Source organism: Cebus imitator, unplaced genomic scaffold (genome assembly GCF_001604975.1).
Source record: "Cebus imitator isolate Cc_AM_T3 unplaced genomic scaffold, Cebus_imitator-1.0 Scaffold24, whole genome shotgun sequence".
Lineage (NCBI taxonomy): Eukaryota > Metazoa > Chordata > Mammalia > Primates > Cebidae > Cebus > Cebus imitator.
In genome coordinates this window covers 10,973,307-10,992,167 of record NW_016107339.1, presented here as the reverse complement: position 1 = coordinate 10,992,167, position 18,861 = coordinate 10,973,307, and the positions used below count along the sequence as shown (strand labels likewise).

The window sequence follows — 18,861 nt, the reverse complement described above, 5'->3', positions numbered from 1 at the left end:
TTTTTTTTTAATGCAGGGTCTCACTCTGTCACCCAGGCTGGAGTGCAGTGGCACAGTCATGGCTCACAGCAATCTCTGCCTCCTGGGCTCAAGGAATCCTCCTACCTAAGCCTCTTGAGTGACTGGAACCACAGGCATTCACCACTGCACCCAGTTAACTTTTGTGTTTTTTGTAGAGACAGGTTTTTGCCATGTTGCTCAGGCTGGCCTCGAACTCCTGAGCTCAAGCAATTCACCTGCCTTGGCCTCCCAAAGTACTGGGATTATAGGAATGAGCCACCACATCCAACTGTCATTAATTCTTCTGTCTCCCTTTCTTTCTTTTCTCACTTTTCTCCTTCCTTCCCCCTCTCTCAGACTCGACACAAGGAAGGGTCCTGTAGGTCTAATTCCAAGAGCCTTAGGAGAAGTGCTTTCTGGTAAGGTAAAAGAAGAAGAATATCTTAGGAAATCTGAAGTCTTGTTAATTTTCATGCTGCTTGTTGTATTGCCTTAGGTCATCTAACTTTTTACCAGAAAATTGAAATGAAAATATCAGAGGTTAATAAAGGAATCATTACTCAACAGCGGCAGTGGAATAAGACCTACATGGACACATAATAGCATAATAGTTGTACTCACATAGCTCTCTATTGCTTTACTTTTCATTTCTTCTAAAATGCAGATTAGGCTTATAATAAATGCTAGGATTTATTGAAGGTTGGCCGTATGTAGCTGGCATTCTTCCCAATCTTTTATATTCATCAACTCATTTAACCCTAACAGTAACCCTATGAGAAACACATAATCTTCAAACCCCATTTTAAGAAAAGGAAACTGAGGCACAGAGAGGTTAAATAAGCTGTCCAAAGTCACACAGCTGGCAAGAGGTAGAGCTGGAATTCAAACTCAGGAGGCCTGGCCTGGTTCCAGAGTCTATTGTTTTTAACCATTAAACTAAACAGTCTGCCTTCACAGGGGCTCCTGGTCTTAACACACTGTCATAGTGAGGGATGAGGGGATATGTTTTAATTTTGTTAGTTTGAGCTATATCTGAATTTTGACCCATTGGGGCCCATTTAGGCTTAAGGGCCATTTAGTTCAGTCTCAGCAACTTACTGTTAAGTTGGAAGTTTCCACTTGGCTGGGCATGGATAGAATAATAAATGAAGTTGCGCCTCCTGTCAGTAACTGGAAGGGAATCTGTTGGGAGAAGAGGGGTTCCCGCAAGGCAAGTTTCTTCACCTTTAGTGCCTCAAGGCCCAGGCCTAGGGAGACGGAGCAAGGAAACAAGGAAGATGTTACCCATGCTTACACCCTCAGGCTCATGCCTTGAGACTCAAATAAGCCTCAGCTAAAAACAGGCAAGTGTATCTTAGTCCTCTTCTGGTCCTCGCCTATTTCTCTCCATTTCCACCCTAACAGGAGAGAAGCTTCTTGAAGGGCAGGTGATCCAGCTTGAGGATGGGACCACCGCATACATTCACCAGGTGACGGTACAGAAAGGTGAGGGCACCACAACATACCATGCCTTGTGGAGGGAAGCCTGACAGCTCCACCAGGGGACCCCTCCATGGCACTGAGCTCCAGGGAAAGGCAGGCATTGCTTTCGTTACAGAATCTCTCTCCTTTGAGGATGGTCAGCCTGTGCAGCTGGAAGATGGCAGCATGGCTTACATACACCGCACACCCAAAGGTAGGGTCACCATCATCACAACTGGGGGAAGGACGGGAGGAAGGACTGGAGGATGGGGTAGCACACTGTGAGGGTTGGGGTGTAGACATGGGAGCTGTCATCTCCACGGTACACACACACTCACCTGGATTAGCAGCCTTGCCCACCTTCCCTGCTGCAGACTGCAGAAGCAGCTATGTCTGCCACTAGGAGGTGAGCCTTGGAGATCAGTCACATGGGCTTTGATGGTGGCCTTGGCTCCAGCACAGCCGCAAAGTCTTAGGGCTTTGGGGTAGGACCTGAGGAGATCATCCAAGACCAGGAGAAAAAACTAATATTTAAGAATGAAGCTCCTAAGGTGCTGAAGAATAACAATTTATTCCTTTTACTGATAGTTTCTTAAGTGACCGTTACATGCCTGGCATTGTGTTAGGTGTGGAGTATACAAGAGAGAGCAAAGTCAGATACAGCCCTCGCTCTCCTGGAGTCTAGAGGGGGAAATAGAAGTGAAAGAAGCCATCAGTGATGAACTGATCATTACAAACAGAGATCAGGCTCAGGAAGGGCTTCTCTGAGGAAGTGATGCTTGAGCTGAGAGGTAAAGAATGAGGTAGACATAGCTGACAGAAGACAGATGGGAGGGAGGGTTCAGTACTTCAGGCAGAAGGAACAGCATGTGTAAGCCTAGAGCTGGCGGGAAGAAAGAACAGCACATTCCAGGAACTGCTAGGAGCTAGAGCCCTGGGAGTGAGGGCAGAATGAGCAGGAGGAAGCTGGAGAGAGAAAGGAAGGCCAGCCCACTCTGGCTTTCAGCATCAGGGTGAGGATTTTGGTCTTTATCCTGAGACCAGTGGTAAACATTTGAACTATTTAGGCAGTTAAGTGACATGGTCACATTTCTGGCCCGCAAAGATCCCTCTGGTTATTGTGCTGCCTGGAGGGAACTAGAGGGGTGAGGAACGACTGGTCAGCAGACTTTTGTGATCTTCTATGCCAAGATGATGATGGGCCCCTGTCAGGTCCTCAAGGAACTTGTGATTTCCCATTCAGTGCACCGTAGGAGACCTCATCCTTAGGTGAGGCAGCCCCAGAAGGAGGTCCAGCAAGAGTGAATCACAAAGTGAAGGGCCAGGAGAAACTGGATGCTGAAACCCTCCTTGGTATATGTGCCTCTCATTAACTTAAGGCTAGGGTCCCAGCTGTATCTTTTCCCTTGTGTGGCATCAGGGCTAACCGCGTGTTCCCTGCAGAAGGCTATGACCCCAGCGCCCTGGAAGCCGTCCAGCTGGAAGATGGCTCCACTGCCTACATTCACCACCCTGTGGCTGTGCCATCAGACAGTACCATCCTGGCTGTCCAGACAGAGGTGGGCTTGGAGGACCTGGCGGCAGAGGATGATGAGGGCTTCAGTGCAGACACAGTGGTGGCCCTGGAGCAGTATGCCAGCAAGGTGAGCACACAGAGCCTGACACTGTCTGTCACTCTCTAAACAACGGGACCTTGCTTGCGCACTGCCTCTTGGCCCTGTCAGAACTTCACCTCGCTAGAAGACAATGGCAGCCCTGTGCTCAGGCACCATGTGGGATATTCCCTTTGCTCCTCCACCCCAGCTCCCCCAACTCACCTTTCCCACGTCATTGTTTAGGGCATGCAACACAACCTGGCCTGGTCGCTGACAGCTGTTTATGCTCACCCTTGTTTACACTGTCTCTGCAGAGGGAAGGCTGCCATAAGAAACAGTGATACCCCTATGCTGGGGAGTTAGGCCCAGCTTCACTTTGGCTGCTGTAGTAATCCTCTGCACTAGCTGGGAAAGCCCTTGCTGGTGACTTTTATTAGCTTTCTAGTCCACTGAGGTAACTATATTTATTTCTTCTCTGTGACTCACTTAGTCATTGGAAAAATAACCTCAGTGGGCTATGACAAGGGCATGTGCAGCAGAGCAGCTAGGATTCCTGGATTATGAGGTCCACACAGTAGCTCAGCTGGAAAGGAGAAGGATCCTGGCTCTGCAGATACCAGTTAGTCCAAGTTTTTTCTGCTGGAACCATGGCCTTGCCTGCAGGGAAGTGGGTACAGAGATCTCTGAGCTTTCCAAACCAGGGTGTTCCCTTCCTGGGATGACTGCAAAGCCTCAGGCTGGGTGTGCCAGGGCTTCCTGCACATTCCTTCCTTCCAGCAGTTTTACCCAAAGATGGGGGAGTTTTTTTTTTTATATATGTAATGAAATCAGTGTGGTTGAATGGTGGGGGAAAATAAGAAGTCTTCATGTGTTTTCAAAATGAAACACAGGCTGAGTGCAGAGGTTCATGCCTGTAATCCCAGCACTTTGGGAGGCTGAGGCAGGTGGATTGCTTGAGTCCAGGAGTTTGAGACCAGTCTGGGCAACATGGGGAAACCCCATCTCTGCAAAAGAATACAAAAACAAACTAGCTGGGCATGGTCATGTGCACCTGTGGTCCCAGCTATGGGAGGCTGAGGTGGGAGGATCAGGAGGTAGTGATTACAATCAGCAGGTTACATTCACTCCCATCCCAGTTCTCTAAGGTATATTTTACAGACCAAATTTGAGACTTGATGCTGATATAAAGAGAAGTGGGTTTTATTTAAATCATGAGCCCTGAGATCTGTGCTGACTCTACCGCCACCTAGTCCAAACTTGGGGGAGTCCCTGCTCTCCCAGACCTCAGCTTATTCCTAATATGAGATGGGACCAGATAATCTCAGAATTCACTTCCATCCCTGATTTTCCTTGATTCCTGTGATTACCCCAGGAGCTAGTGAGAGATGGGAATGAAATCCAAGTGCCTGTGTGGGTTAGCCCACCAAGCAGGCCTGGCCACCTCTGACCCTACTCTCTACCCAGCCTCTTAAGCGTCCACGAAACTCTCAGCTGCTTGAGCCCCTGAGCTGCAACCTGCATAGACAGACCTTGCCATGAATTTGGCCTCGCTCCTCTGTCCCCTGCTCACCATGACTTGCACAGTTTAGTTTTAGGATCTCCTGGAAAGACCAGAGTGTGATTCTGAAGCTTTCCAGAAAGAAAGACTAAGTGACAGGTGGGCGTGGTGGCTCATGCCTATAGTCCCAGCACTTTGGGAGGTGGAGGTGGGTGGATCACGAGGTCAGGAGTTCAAGACCAGCCTGACCAATATGGTGAAACCCCATCTCTACTAAAAATACAAAAATTAGCCGGGCATGGTGACATGTGCCTGTAGTCTCAGCTACTCAGGAGGTTGAGGCAGGAGAATCACTTGAACCTGGGAGGTGGAGGTTGCAGTGAGCCGAGATCGTACCATTGCACTCTAGCCTGGGCAACAGAGCAAGACTCCATCTCAAAAAAAGAAACAAACTAAGGGACAGTCCTACCAGGACCTTGCCCAGGAAAGCAGAAGAGCAATAAGGGGCTCCCTGCATCCAGGGGCTGGTATGAGATGGGTGGCTTTAGCAGTAGCCCCAGATGAGGAGACAAAAGGAGAGGACTTGTCAGCTGGGTGCTGTCATTAGAGCTGACATTTCTGTGGGAACTGCAGCCCTCCCCTGGGTGCTTCTGGTCATGGCCACCTCACTCTGGGCCCCATGTCCTATCAGGTGAACCTAGGTGAGCTCATCTCCACAGAAATAGCCCTCTTGTTATGTACCTTTTAAGCACTGGTTTTCTACCAGGAGGGAGACCCCTCCCATCAGAAGATGGAGGTCTCAAGAGTTGCAGGCTCCTAGGTGTATGTGCTTAGAAGGAGGGTTTCTGGCACTTGGCCCAGTTCAAGCATGGCCATTCAGAAAAACTCCCTTTCCACCTTACCTAGCTGTCTAGGAGATAGCTTTTCTTTAATAGCTGTCACAGCCACTATGACCTGTAGGTCTCTCTTTAACCCATCAGAGATGGGTGGTGACTCCCCATGCCTACCCTCTTCTTGGGTAGCATGCCCCAGCATCTGTTCCTTGTCTGTCTGGATGTGTTCTTCTGCCCCAGAGAACCCTGGCAGCCTTAACCCTGCATATTGGGTCTTAAGCTGCCTGCAGGGCTCTGTGTCCCACCTTCTTCACTGGGGAGAATACGTATAGGGATCTTAAGGTTTTTCTCCCAGGTTCTTCATGACAGCCAGCCTCCCCATAATGGAAAAGGGCAGCAAGTTGGAGACAGAGCATTCCGCTGTGGCTACAAGGGCTGTGGGCGTCTCTATACCACCGCTCATCATTTAAAGGTAAGGATGCTGGCAGACAGCCCTCACTTCTGCAGTCTTCCCTTCCAGGCTGTAATTCTGCCTTTCAGCTTTGATTGAAATTGGTCCCTTCCCTCAAGTTGCTGGAGGGAAGAAATGAGGGTACACAGGAAGGTCAGCACAGAGGGCTTGACACACATGACATCAGGGCCCTAAAGAAAACAAAAGAGCCCAGGTCATACCCTTGCAACTCTGAATTATGTGATTGTTTGTCCTTACAGGTGCATGAACGAGCTCATACAGGTGACCGTCCATACAGGTGTGACTTCCCCAGCTGTGGAAAGGCCTTTGCCACAGGTAACCTCTCTGAAGGGCTGCTTCCAGTTGAGGGTAGAGGGTTCTAGTTCTGTTTGGGAGTCTCCCTGAAGGGAACCCAATACCAGGCTGCCTTCCTGGAGAAACTACCGTCAGAGTCCTCTGACTTGCAGGGTGCTCTCTCTGGAGGAAACCTTGTTACGGGAGTGAAAGGCAGCATGGTTCAGGCCAGCAGAAGGAGGCTGGAGGGTTGGTGGAGAGACCCAGCCTCTTGTGTCAGCTCTGATGCCAACCAGCTGTGGATTATTGGGTGGGCCGTTGCATCTCTCGCCTTATTTTCCCCTTTGTGAAACTAGGACCTTTAGCCATGAGTTCTCCTAAGTTTCTTCTTATGCTCATGTTCTGGTGTGGTTTCAGCTGCCCCTTGAGAGGGAAGCAGGGCGGAGTTGGCTTTTCTAGCCTCCACCCAGGCAGGGGTGGGATAGAGGCAGATATGGGCTTCTTGAAGCAAAGGAGATAGAGCACCTCTGTATGAAGTGAACGGCGGAGGATGAGGCCCCACCAGGTGCTCTTCTTACACCTCCCTGCCACATGTGGACAGGCTATGGACTGAAGAGCCACGTTCGTACCCACACTGGTGAGAAACCATACAAATGCCCAGAGGAGCTGTGCAGCAAGGCCTTCAAGACCTCAGGAGACCTGCAGAAGCATGTCCGTACCCACACTGGTATGCTGGGCCCTGCCCACTCCAACCCCATTCCCTGAGCACGGGGAATTCAGCTTGCCTTTCAGACTTAGACTTGGAGCCCGGCTCCATCCCCTTCTTGCTCCAGCATGGTCCTCTTTCCTGAACCACCCCTCACACCCCACCATTTGCATAGGTGAACGCCCGTTCCGGTGCCCTTTTGAGGGCTGTGGCCGCTCCTTCACCACGTCTAATATCCGCAAGGTACATGTGCGCACCCACACAGGCGAGCGGCCCTACACCTGCCCGGAGCCCCACTGTGGCCGAGGCTTCACCAGTGCCACCAACTATAAGAATCACGTGCGCATCCACACAGGTGGGCCAGCTGGCATGCGAGGACTACCCTCGCTGAGGCCCCAACCCCTCTACTGTAGGCTTCCCATCTAAGTCACATTCTCAGCTCTCAGCCCAGAACCCTCTGTGCCAGCCATTCCAGGCTGGTCTGGGGGTGCTGTATCCCCGGAACAATTCTTTCACTTGCAGCAAGCAGTTCCTCCATTTCCAGTTAGGTCCAATCTGAAAGGTATTGCCTGTCCTCTCGGGCCCCTCAGCTCCCTGCCACCTCTCTACACCCACCTTGACTTCTCCAACTCTGACTGAGCTCCTGAAAAGAGGCCAGGGTTGGGAATGACAGGGAAGAAGCAGAGTGAACTGTCACCTTCAACTCCTCACCTTATCCACCGTCCATGACTCCTTTGTATCCTCACCCTCCCCAGTGTTGTGTCCCTCATCCAGCTGTCCGTGTTGTTTCTTAGCATGTGTGTCCCTTCTCTCCCATCATACCTGATACTTCAGTCATCCCTGCCTCTTGCCTCTGCTGTTCACCACTGTCAACCTCCCACCTTTCACCTTATAAGCCCCAGCGCCCCTACCACCGCCTTCACTAGCCCCAGCCTTGCCCTGTCCCTCATTTCCTTTCCGCCTTGTCTCTGAATTCAGTAGTTCAACACCCATGCCCTCTCCATTCCACTGGCCATCTTCCCCAACCCTGTCCATTTAGAGTCTCAGTTCTCAGTCCCTCTCCCTCCCTCTGGCTCTCCCTTCACCAACCCTGTCCCTCACCCCTGTCCCCTTAGTTTTCCCCTGCCAGCCCCAGTTCCCAACCCCCTCACAGCCCAGTGTCCCCAGGGGAGAAGCCATACGTTTGCACGGTGCCAGGCTGCGGGAAACGCTTCACCGAGTACTCAAGCTTGTATAAGCACCACGTGGTGCACACACACTGCAAGCCCTACACCTGCAGCACCTGCGGCAAGACCTACCGGCAGACCTCTACCTTGGCCATGCATAAGCGCAGCGCCCATGGTGAGCTGGAGGCCACAGAGGAGAGCGAGCAGGCCCTCTATGAGCAGCAGCAGCTTGAAGGTAAGGGGAGTGGGCAGGGGGTAAGAGTGGGGACAAGCCAGGCCTCCCCATGCCATCTGGTAGCAGGTGTCAGCCTTGGCTCTCCTCTCCCAGCCGCCTCCGCAGCCGAGGAGAGCCCACCACCCAAACGACCCCGCATAGCTTACCTTTCGGAGGTGAAAGAAGAGAGTGATGACATCCCAGCCCAAGTGGCCATGGTGACCGAAGAAGATGGGGCCCCCCAGGTGGCCCTGATCACTCAGGATGGTGCCCAGCAGGTACAGGCCCTGGAGGGCAGAGGTGCCACACTTGCTGGCACTCTCCACTTTCTTTGGGGACTCTGAGAGACCGGAAGTTCTGACAGCCCCACTGCCACCCAGCTTCCTGTTTCAGTTTTATAGACCTCGGCTGAGGCTGCGAGGACCACATCTTGTAACAGAGGTCCTCATCCTCCTATGTTTCCAGACCAGTCTCTGGGACTTCTGGAGCAGTTAGTAGTTTCTCTCTTTACTAGGGAGCTGACAGGACCTGTTCATCTGAATGGGACATGGGATGTCCTTCTCAAGAGAGGCATGTTCATATAGCAGCCAGAACATGGTATGGGGTCTGAAAGCCTGAGGTCTGGTCCTACCAGTGTACTAGCCAGCTGCATGACCTGACCCTTGTCAGTACCCTCACTAGAAAGTACACCCGTGCTTTCCAGAGTTGTCAGGACACAATCAGGTGGTGACCCTGAGCTGCATACAACAGGGCCCAGAGGCAAAGTGGTGATAAATAGAAGTAAGCTGTGGAATTCTTCTAGTGTGGCCTCTCTTTGGAACCTTGGACACATTTTGTTTGCTTGTCACTCACCCCTTCAACCCCTGTGACATGAAACTAATAAGCTGACCTTGCCTGGGAGAGCAGGTATATCTTCCAGAGGGACTTTCAGACAACCCTCCACTGACATTGCCAGCTCATCTTCCCCCTCCTGTTGGCAGGTCAGCCTATCCCCGGAAGACCTGCAGGCCCTGGGGAGTGCCATCAGTATGGTCACCCAGCACAGCAGCACCACCCTCACCATCCCCAGTCATGATGCCGACCTGGCCACATCTGGCACACATACGGTCACCATGGTCAGCGCCGATGGCACCCAGACGCAGCCCGTATGACCAGGCGGTTTGCTTGGGGTTTCTTATTCTCTTGTCATTCCTTTCCATGGGGTGGGCATTAAAGTGCAGTCTAAACTAGTCAAGTCTTCTTACCAGGACAAAGATGCCTCACAAAAAAGGGGTCTTCCCCACAGTTCCTGGGCCATCAGCAGCTCTCATCTTTAAAAGCAGTTGAATGGAGGTCAAGAGACACTTCCTAAATCTCAATTGAAACCTAATTTGTTTTGCAACCTTAGACAAATCACTTTTCCATGAACTTCTGTCTATTTTCAAGTGAGGGGATTAAAATATCTCTGGAATTTTTGACAGCTCTGTTCTTCTATGATTGAAAAGCCCTAAATTAAACTGGGCATTAAGTTGGGAGCAAACCCAATCTTACTTAGCTCTGAGCCCCAAGCTAATTAATGTGACCCATATGGTTTTATCCATTCTCTTCTGGGTAGTTCCCAGCACCTTACTTGTAGGGATTTTTATCTGGATTGTGGGGAGGGAGAGTATACTGCAGGTGGGATGGAAGACCTTCTTTTGCCTTTCAGGTCACAATCATTACCTCTGGGGCTGTGGTGGCTGAGGAATCAAATGTAGCATCTCTTCGTCATCAACAGGTGGCACTGTTGGCCACAGCCAATGGAACGCACATTGCAGTGCAGGTGAGTAGAGATCTGGGAGGAAAGGGGATCCCACTACCAGAGAAGGCCGCAAGGAATAAAGGGGAACTAGATGACGATCTGGAAGGGAAGGGCATCTGACTCAAAAAGAGCCCATTTCAGAGGACAGATCCCTTTCCTCCTGCATCCATGCATCTGTGAATGTCGAAGCCTCTTCCAGCCTTCAGGATAACTCTTATGTCAGTCTGCCTGTGGTCTGAGCCCTGCATCTCTTTGTTTCTGTTTCTTCATCTGGAAAATAAGGAGGCTGAAGTAGACAATCACTACAGTCCTCCTCAGCCAGTCCTTCCATGAGCAAGCTGGTCTCTCTGACCCTGACTATTCTAGGGCCCCCTGGCCATGCCTAGCCTAATAGGACTCTTCATCCCTGAACTTCATGTTTATTGGAGCCTTACTAAGTGCTCAGTGTGTGGCACTGGGTAGATGGTAGAGAGTAAAAAAAAACAGTAGGCCACATACTACTAACACTGGAATCTAGGCAGGGAGGGTCTCAGTCTCTCCTTCCTTCTGCACCCCCTTCCCCACAGCTGGAGGAACAGCAGACCTTAGAGGAGGCCATCAGCGTGGCCACCGCAGCTATGCAGCAAGGGGCCGTGACCCTGGAGACAACAGTGTCGGAGAGTGGCTGCTGAGTCCAAGAGGGCTGGGTCCCACACCATGTTGGAGGAGGTGCAATGCTGCATGGCCAATCTTGCCTCCAAGGGCCCAGGCTGTGGCTAACACATGGAAGGTGGCCACATAGGTCTCTGGGGTGAGAAGACAGCAAGAAAACGGCCTAACTGAAGGGAATGGGGGCCCTGCCCAAGAGTGGGGACAGGCAGCTGGAATCAGGGGAGTGCATCATCCTCGGGAGCTGAGAACAAGCCTCATTGCCAGGCTACACCAGGACACCCTTCTCTCAAAATCAGCTGGGTGCCTGCTCTCCTCCTCCTAAAGAACACCCTTCTGGCCCTCAGTCTGCTCCCCTTCTCAGGTAGAGATTGGGGCTGCTGTGGGGACTGGCCCTCTAGGGGAGAGCCACAGACAGCTCTTCAGCCCAGTAGCAGCGGAGCAGGCCCTGGCCTTCCCTCCCAGCAATAACCACCTCCCTGGAGGCCAGTTGAGATGCCTGCCTAGTTGGCATCAGGGACTTCCTGCCACCACAGTCAATTAATTCCTCAGGGGCCTGTGGCTGGAGAAAAGGTGCCCAGCCCCCACCACTCCCCAGCTGCTTCCCAAACCTCTCTATGGCAGAGATTCAGGGAGTGGCCCTGTATATAGACTGCTGGGGATTGGGTTTGATTTGTTTTTTGTTTTGTTTTTTTTTTAATTCCATTTTGATAATTTTTTTTCCCGCTCTGGGTGGTGGCGGCACATGGATGAATGAGTATTTAATAAAAGTTCCAAATTTCCACCTGGGTCCCTCTGTCCTTTCAGCTCTAAGCCTGAGTGGCAGGGTTGGTCAACTCAGGCTCTCAGCCCTGTATCCCTGGCCCAAACCCACTCAGCCTTGGTGCCAGAGTGGTGGGGCTGGCCTGCTGGGGGGACAGGTGGGAGGGAAGCCCAGTATAAGATAAAGCCCTGAGGAGCTGCTTGTGGATTCTTGCCCACAGCTGAGCAGGTGGGCTCCAGGGCGGCTGCTGCTTCCAGGCTCTGGCTGAATCTCAGGCCTCAGGTGATTGATCTGGAGGAACTCTTTTCCTGCCTTTTCTTGTGGAATGTAGTCAGAGCTCCTGCAATCCAGCCACCCCCAAATCACACAGTCAGAGTGACTTCTTGGAGAAGTCAGCTCCTCCAAGAGGGCAAAGCCCCAGGTTAGAGTGAGGCTAGAGGGTACCTTTGCCAAGGTTACTGAGGTTCAAGGAGTAGAGTCAGATGCCTCTGGAGCTGAAGTCTTGGCTCTATTACCCAGCTCTGGGGGTGCCCAACTAGGTATCTAGGACTATGCGGTGGGATTTCAAAGCCACAGTCAGACCCCACTGAAAAGTAAGTTGGTGAGACCAGATCAGCTCTGGTGGGAGAAAGGGATACAGGGGAAGGCACTTGATGGGAAGAAGCTCTGGGTTTGAGTCTGCCTGGCCAGGAACATTGCAGGGATTGGAAGTGCCTTTTTTCCTCTCTCTGCCGTGATGGATATGCCCCAACCCCTTCCTGCCTCCTAGGCTTGAAAACCCCTCCTCCGATCCAAGCATCTTCTCCTAGGATGCTTAGAAAGCTCCCATTTACTCTTGCCACCAGCTCCTTGGGAAGAGGGCACGGGCATGCTTCTAGGCAGAGGGTATTCCCAGCACCTTACTTGGAGGGATTTTTATTGGGATTGGAGGATGGCGAGGGGAGATGTCTCAGAATTGGCCTGAGCAGATGTCTTCAACATCCGTGACCACCATTCCTGGTGTGGTGTGTCCCAGTCCTCTTGGGCACTGGATCTGAAGAAATGGAAGTACTGACATGGAGGCCTCTGAATCCCAAGCCTGCTGCTGCCGGACCCTTGAAGCTGAGGTGCATCACAAGTCTCACTCCCACATATTTTAGAAAGTTTCCAGTGTCTGCAGAGCCACTGGGCCTAGAGTGGGCAGTGCTCTGACTACCTTTGAGCCAATGCTGAGGGGATAGGGAGCCAGCAAGTGAAGTGCCACATCCGCCTGACCTGGGAAGGTGCCCTGGCCCAATCCCTTCTCCAGCTTTGTGATGCTGCCTTTGTTTCCTTCTACTCGAATGGAGCCCCACCACCATGGTAATGTTAGGTGGCACCAAAAGCTCTACCCAGAACCTACGATGTGCTTTACGTCCATCCTCAGGCATTCTTACAACACAGAGGCATTTTTCCTGCTTTACCAATGAGGAAACTGCTCAAGGAGGTCCAGTAACTTACCCAAGGCCTCCTGTGCAGTAAGTGTGGAACTAGGACTGGACCTTTAGTCTGTCTGACTCAAGTATCAGAATGAGCTTTCTTTATCTCTCAGCGAGCTGCTTCTGGGAGCCCCAGAAGGCTCCAGAAGGCTACAGGGCTGAGGAGGCTTCTAAAAGGGCCTCACATGCCCTGGGAGCGAGGTGGATACAGACCGAGGGTTCCTGCTTTCAGAGAGTTGGTCCCCAGTTCCTATGCAGGGAATAGAGCTGAGCACTGCCAGAGCAATAGGCAGGGTTCCCGCCAGCACGGAGCCTCATGGAGTGAGCAGGCAGGTGGAGCTCTCGCTCCACCACGGCCCCTCTGCGGTCTGCAACCGTTTGCATTTCCTGAAACCGGATCTTGGTGTCAGAGCCGCCCCCAGCCAGGCAGGCGCCTCAGCCATGGCCCTGCGCAAGGAACTGCTCAAGTCCATCTGGTATGCCTTTACTGCGCTGGATGTGGAGAAGAGCGGCAAGGTCTCCAAGTCCCAGCTCAAGGTGAGGGGCACCCGGGTCCCAGGGGAGGACAGCAGATGCACCACACTGGCCCCTGCTGCCTGGGAGCCCGGTGTGGACATTGTGCCACTCCAGGGGCACCCAGCCATCCAGCGTCCCAGACCTGGGGTTGGGGGTGGCTGGTCCTGGGTAACTGGGCCAACATAGCCTGGTAGATACCGCTGCCCACCCTCCAGAGGCCCTAGTGAAGTGTGTACAGAAACCTAGCTCAGAACTTGGCCCCCCAGGTGGAGGCCAGGGGTTTCTGAGGTCCAGGAGCCAGGCCACATCCCAGGCTCCGTGTGATGAGTACACACATCTCCAGAGTCATGCTTGGGCACGCAGTCTGCTCTTTCTTGCCGCTTCCTCCTGACTTTTAAGAGAAACAGTTAGCTAGTACTTGGCAGTCATTTCCTCTGGAGCTGAGAGAGGCATAAAGGGACCTCCCCCAGTCCCGAACTGGTCTGGTCTGCCTAACCCTTCCCCCAGGTGAAACAGAGCTGCAGAGTAGGGGAGGACTGAGGACCCTATTACACTGCTACGCTGAGCTCACCCCCTATCCTCCACACATATCAGGTTGGGAAACTGTTACCTTAGGCCTTGAGACCTCAGGTAGGGAAGGGGTGGAATCTAAGCTCAGGAAAAGCCCCATCAATGATTGTCCTGAAGTCGATCATCTGGCCTAGACAATTTCCGGGAGGCCAAGGAGTTTTTCTCTCTCTTCCTCTAGTCCTCCGTTAGTGCTGCCTTCACTACCCTAGTTGGTGGAGAGGAAGCAAGGCCTTTAGCTACTAGAATCAGCAAATGCTGGGGGAAGGAAAGGAGCAAGATAGGCCTCAGCTCTCTAGGACCTGCCGTAGGGGTGCCTTCATTAACTCTGTGCATACTTGACTGAGTGCCCCTCATGAGGCTCTGTGCCTGCCATGTGGCTAGGTACTGGACTCCTGGTGTCTCCCTTGTGCCATCTTCCAGAGTCTCAAGGAAACCTCCGTTCTTAATGACCGAGGTAGAGGGTGCCTGGATACCTGAGAGATGAATGGGACAGAATAGTTATTGTGCCCCACTACCGTTCCAACCTTCTATTTTACTGAACTTGGACATGAGGAACTAGGATATCCCAAACTGGTCCTATGTTACAGTTCATTACCCGGATTTGTGAGCATCTGATAGATGATTTTTCACTCCCCCAGGAAGGAGAGCCTGCTACAATCTTTTGTCATGTGGGGAGACCCTCCCAACAGGCAGATTCTTCTTTACATCCTATTTAAATCCCTTTTATTGCAGATCATGTCATCTGGTTGGGTACTCAGTATAAATGGAAAAAAGTTGATCATCCAAAATCCATTTCTGCCGACTCTGTGTCCCACCCCTACTTCCCACCCTGCCCCTTTAATATCTTGCCAGACAATACCAGCCCCCATGGCTTTTTGCTTCCAGGATACCATTTTCCACCTCTGCATTACCTGTGGCCGCTGAGACCTCTCCAGGCTCTCTCTTTCCTTCACACATGGAAGATAACAGCCCTTAAGTGGCTCCCTTGTTCCTAATGCCATCAGCTGGTAAAGCCTCCTAGCTTGAGCCTCCATCTTGGCCTCTAGCTGGGCCACTACCCACTTCCTCACTCCCACAGGTTGTGTATTTCTAGGGGAAATGCTCCATGGAGAGCTTGCATGCTTGAACTGTCCACTGTCTGTACCTCATCACAGCTCATATTGAGCCTACTGCCAGCAACAGTAGGTCATGCATGACCAGTAGTGGAGTTCACTCCTACTTGACAAAAAACTTGTCTACTCTGGAAACCTGGGCTAACAGTGGGAGTCTCAGGGGCCAAGTGAGGATGGGGCAGAAATGGCAGGGCTCCTTTCAAGCCCATAATAGTGAATATTGGAATGGGAGGAAGTAGTCACAGTGTTAGGGGTGGGGATTCCAGCAAGGCAAAGGAGTAATAGAGAAGTGGTCAGAAGGCAGAGGAGGAAGCAGATGAGAGAGTTATACAAGCAGGGCCCACCCCTCCCCTGAAAAGACTTAGGGGTGAGGGAAAAGACCTTGGAGTCAATCTGGTTTTTTGTTGTTGTTGTTGTTTTAGAGATGAGAGATGAGGTCTTGCTCTGTCACCCATGCTGGAGTGCAGTGGTGCAATCAGAGCTCAGTATAGCCTCAAACTCCTGGGTTCAAGCAATCCTCCTACTTCAGTCTCCTGAGTAGCCAGGACTACAGGCACATGCCACCACACCTGGCTAATTTTGTTTATTTTTTGTTTGAGCCTGAGTCTCAGTATGCTTCCTCGGCTGGTTTCAAACTCCTGGCCTCCAGTGATCCTCCTGCTTCTGCCTCCTGAGTAGCTGGAATTATAGTCTTGAGCCACCTTGCTGGGCTGGTTACTAAAACTGTCCCTAGCCTTGGGGTCCTGGGTTGGGACCTGGCAAGAGACCTGTGCCAGTCCAGGGCAAGATGTGTCGGTGTATGACATTTGCCACTTCTCCCCTGATGTGTTGGTAGAGGGACTGCCAGTGGCTGTCCTGGGTAAACCCATGATGAGGCCAGACAGTAGGAGGAAGAACAGTGCATCCTCCGAGAAAAGCCCAAGGAGTAGGGTTGTTTCTTCTGGAGAAGAAAAGGCTCGAGGGAAAAACCAGATACTCCTGGCCGGTGCTGTGGCTCATGCCTGTAATCCCAGCACTTTGGGAGGCTGAGGCAGGAGAATTGCTTGAATCTAGGAGGCAGAGGTTGCGGTGAACCGAGATCACGCCACCACACTCCAGCCTGGACAAAACAGTGAGACTCTATCTCCAAAAAACAGATACTTTTTCCTCTCTTTAAATCCTTGTAGAAAGTATAATGGCTTCATCCAGTTGGCTTAAGAACAGAGAAAGTAAACCAATAGGAATGGCACTCCTGACCAGTATGGATTTAGGTTGAACACAAAACTTCCCAGGACTTGAGGGCTGTGAGTTTTTGTAAGGTTCCCCTAACCGCCTCTAAAAACCTTTAGAAGGTAGCAATCCTGACAGAGGGCTGTAGAGAGGGGAGCCCTTGGGAATGATTTGTGTTCTAATGGCCACACCCTCTTTCCCAGGGGAGCAGTTTTGATTTTAGATCTAAGCAGAGGATCAGCTGATAATTTGGCCTCCTTCCCCCTGACTGTCAGGCAGTGGGGTGAGGGGGTATGTAGATGGAGCAGTGTGTCTCCGGTTTGATGAGGATTTGGGAGGCACCAGGCCTACCACTTCCTCCTTGACTGGCAGGAGCTAGAGGAAGGGACGGAGGGTTGACAGGGGCCTTCTAGTCTCCTATACCTCCAACTGACATTCAGGGCAGTCCTGGAGCTCAGAGAGAGACTCTTGGCCACTGAGAGTCTATGAGCTTCAGGCTCTGCGTCCTCTGGAGAGGGACAACCACCTTCTCCTTAATGGAGGAAAACTTAAGAACAGCTCCAGTCCAAAAACCTGCTGGCTAGGATCATCAGCTTTGTCCTGACCCCTGTGTGCTGCTGGTCTCCCCAGGTTAGGATTTGTGGGTAGGGAGAGGAGGATGATTTAATGATGCGCAGAGCAGTTGACTCAGAACCACATAGACTTGGATCTATGCTGCTCCCCAGCTGAGTCACTTTAAGCAAGTCACTGTCATCTCGTTTCTCACCTATAAACCAGGGGGTTTGTCACCAAGCTGTCCAGCCAGCCTGCAAAACTAAAGAATAAATTCTGGGCCAGGCGCAGTGGTTCATGCCTGTAATCCCAGCACTTTGGGAGGCCAAGGTGGACGGATCACAAAGTCAAGAGATTGAGACTATCCTGGCCAACATAGTGAAACCTCGTCTCTACTAAAATATAAAAATTAGCTGTGGGTGGTGGCCCGCGCCTATTGTCCCAGCTACTCGGGAGGCTGAGGCAGGAGAATTGCTTGAACCTGGGAGGCAGTGGTTGCAGTGAGCCAAAATCATGCCACTGCATTCTAACCTGGTGCCTGGCAACAAAACGAGACTATGTCTCAAAAAAAAAGAATCAATTCTGTACCTCAAGTAGGTGAAATTGGTCTGTGATGCAGCCTCTCCTTTCCCTCAAATGGGCCTCTGTCTTTTGATGCCCACACCCACCCTCTCCAGCCCCTGCTTGCTCTCAGCAGGTGACACAGCTAGTCCAAAGATGCCCCTCTTTTAAAATTTCCAGTACTCCTCCATGATAGTAGTTATGCTTTTCTAGTAACCCACTAGAATATATTCGGTAACTCTTAAGATCTGTGTCTTTTTTTTTTTTTTTTTTTTGAGACAGAGTCTCGCTCTGCCACCCAGGTTGGAGTGGCAGTAGCACAGTCTCGGCTCATTGCAACCTCCACCTCCCAGATTCAAGTGATTCTCCTGCCTCAACCTCCCAAGTAGCTTGGATTACAGGCGAACACCACTACACCCAGCCAACTTGTGTATTTAGTAGAGACGAGGTTTTACTGTGTTGGCCAGGCTGGTCTTGAACTCCTGACCTCAGGTGATCCGCCTGCCTCAGCCTCCCAAAGTGCTGGGATTACAGGCGTGTGCAGTAGCGTTTGCCTGGCCAGATCTGTGTCTTTTTGGAAGGATCACTTGGAATCTAGATTCATTTAAAGACCATGCTGGGCCCTGTGGCTCACGCCTGTAATCCCACCACTTTGGGAGGCCATGACAGAAGGATCACTTGAGTCCAGGAATTTGAGGCCAGCTCTGGCAACATAGCAAGACCCTAACTCTACAAAAAATGAAAAAATTAGATAAGCATGATGGTGCGTGCCTGTACGTAGCATAGTCCCTGCTACTCTGGAGGCTGAGGTGGAAGGATTGCCTGAGCCCAACCCAAGAGGTCAAGGCTACAGTGAACCGTGGTTATACCACTGCACTCCAGCCTGGGCAGTAGAGTGAGATTTTTTCTTTAAAAAGGAGACAACAGTCAATTTAGGAGAGAATTCTTTCTGAAATCACTGCTGGGTGCTTTTCTGGTTTCCCAAACCCTGGGGATCCTGCAGGCTGGAAACTACAGAATCAATTCTTACTATTGCCATCATGGACCTGACACCCACACTTGAGTTTTTGAGGACCACCCCAATCCTCACACTTGAGTTTTAGAGGATCCTCAAGTCCCCAGAGGAGAACTACTCCCCTGCATGCCTCCAGAGGAAAGAGTGAATAAATGAAGCCTCTCAAAGGTCAGTGACCGCCAACCCAGAGGCCAGGGGCTCCCTGCATTTGTGGAGGAGACTGCGGGAGTTCTCTCTGGGGGAACCCGAATGGCTGCTTGTGAAAAATACACCTGGACCCCACCCTTGGAAACTCTGAGTCAGTAGGCTTGGGCTGGGCGGACATGTTTCAGTTTCACCAGCTCCCTGGGTGAGTGTGGTGCTCAGCCAGGGCCAGTGCACTGTAGAGATCAAGAGCAGGGCTTTGGAGTCAGACCTTGGGCAAGATGCTTCCTCTCTCTGAGCCTTGATTTCCTCATCT

At 51.6% G+C, this 18,861-nt stretch overlaps 2 protein-coding genes across 11 annotated transcripts in view; both read left to right on the top strand.

Moving 5' to 3' along the window:
- ZNF76 (zinc finger protein 76) overlaps positions 1–11,430 on the top strand; it is a 33,310-nt gene extending 21,880 nt beyond the window's left edge. For 3 of the 8 annotated variants that reach the window (XM_017522254.2, XM_017522253.2, XM_037736395.1), the window contains exons 3-14: positions 1,405–1,485; positions 1,598–1,675; positions 2,905–3,104; positions 5,743–5,859; positions 6,099–6,174; positions 6,734–6,859; positions 7,014–7,193; positions 8,006–8,239; positions 8,333–8,496; positions 9,199–9,363; positions 9,906–10,019; positions 10,565–11,430. In XM_017522254.2, the coding sequence (XP_017377743.1) occupies positions 1,405–1,485; positions 1,598–1,675; positions 2,905–3,104; positions 5,743–5,859; positions 6,099–6,174; positions 6,734–6,859; positions 7,014–7,193; positions 8,006–8,239; positions 8,333–8,496; positions 9,199–9,363; positions 9,906–10,019; positions 10,565–10,669 (1,640 nt within the window). In that variant the 3' untranslated portion in view covers positions 10,670–11,430. Of the gene's footprint in view, positions 1–1,404; positions 1,486–1,597; positions 1,676–2,904; positions 3,105–5,742; positions 5,860–6,098; positions 6,175–6,733; positions 6,860–7,013; positions 7,194–7,991; positions 8,240–8,332; positions 8,497–9,198; positions 9,377–9,905; positions 10,020–10,564 lie in introns of those variants that run through there. The other 5 variants (XM_017522256.2, XM_017522258.2, XM_017522257.2 and 2 more) reach the window with 5 other exon arrangements.
- A 124-nt stretch (positions 11,431–11,554) lies between these two features.
- Positions 11,555–18,861, top strand: part of DEF6 (DEF6 guanine nucleotide exchange factor) — a 26,068-nt gene continuing 18,761 nt past the window's right edge. For all 3 annotated transcript variants that reach the window (XM_017522252.2, XM_017522251.2, XM_017522250.2), the window contains exon 1: positions 11,555–13,403. In XM_017522252.2, coding sequence (XP_017377741.1) covers positions 13,119–13,403 — 285 coding nt within the window. In that variant the 5' untranslated portion in view covers positions 11,555–13,118. The remainder of the gene's footprint in view (positions 13,404–18,861) is intronic.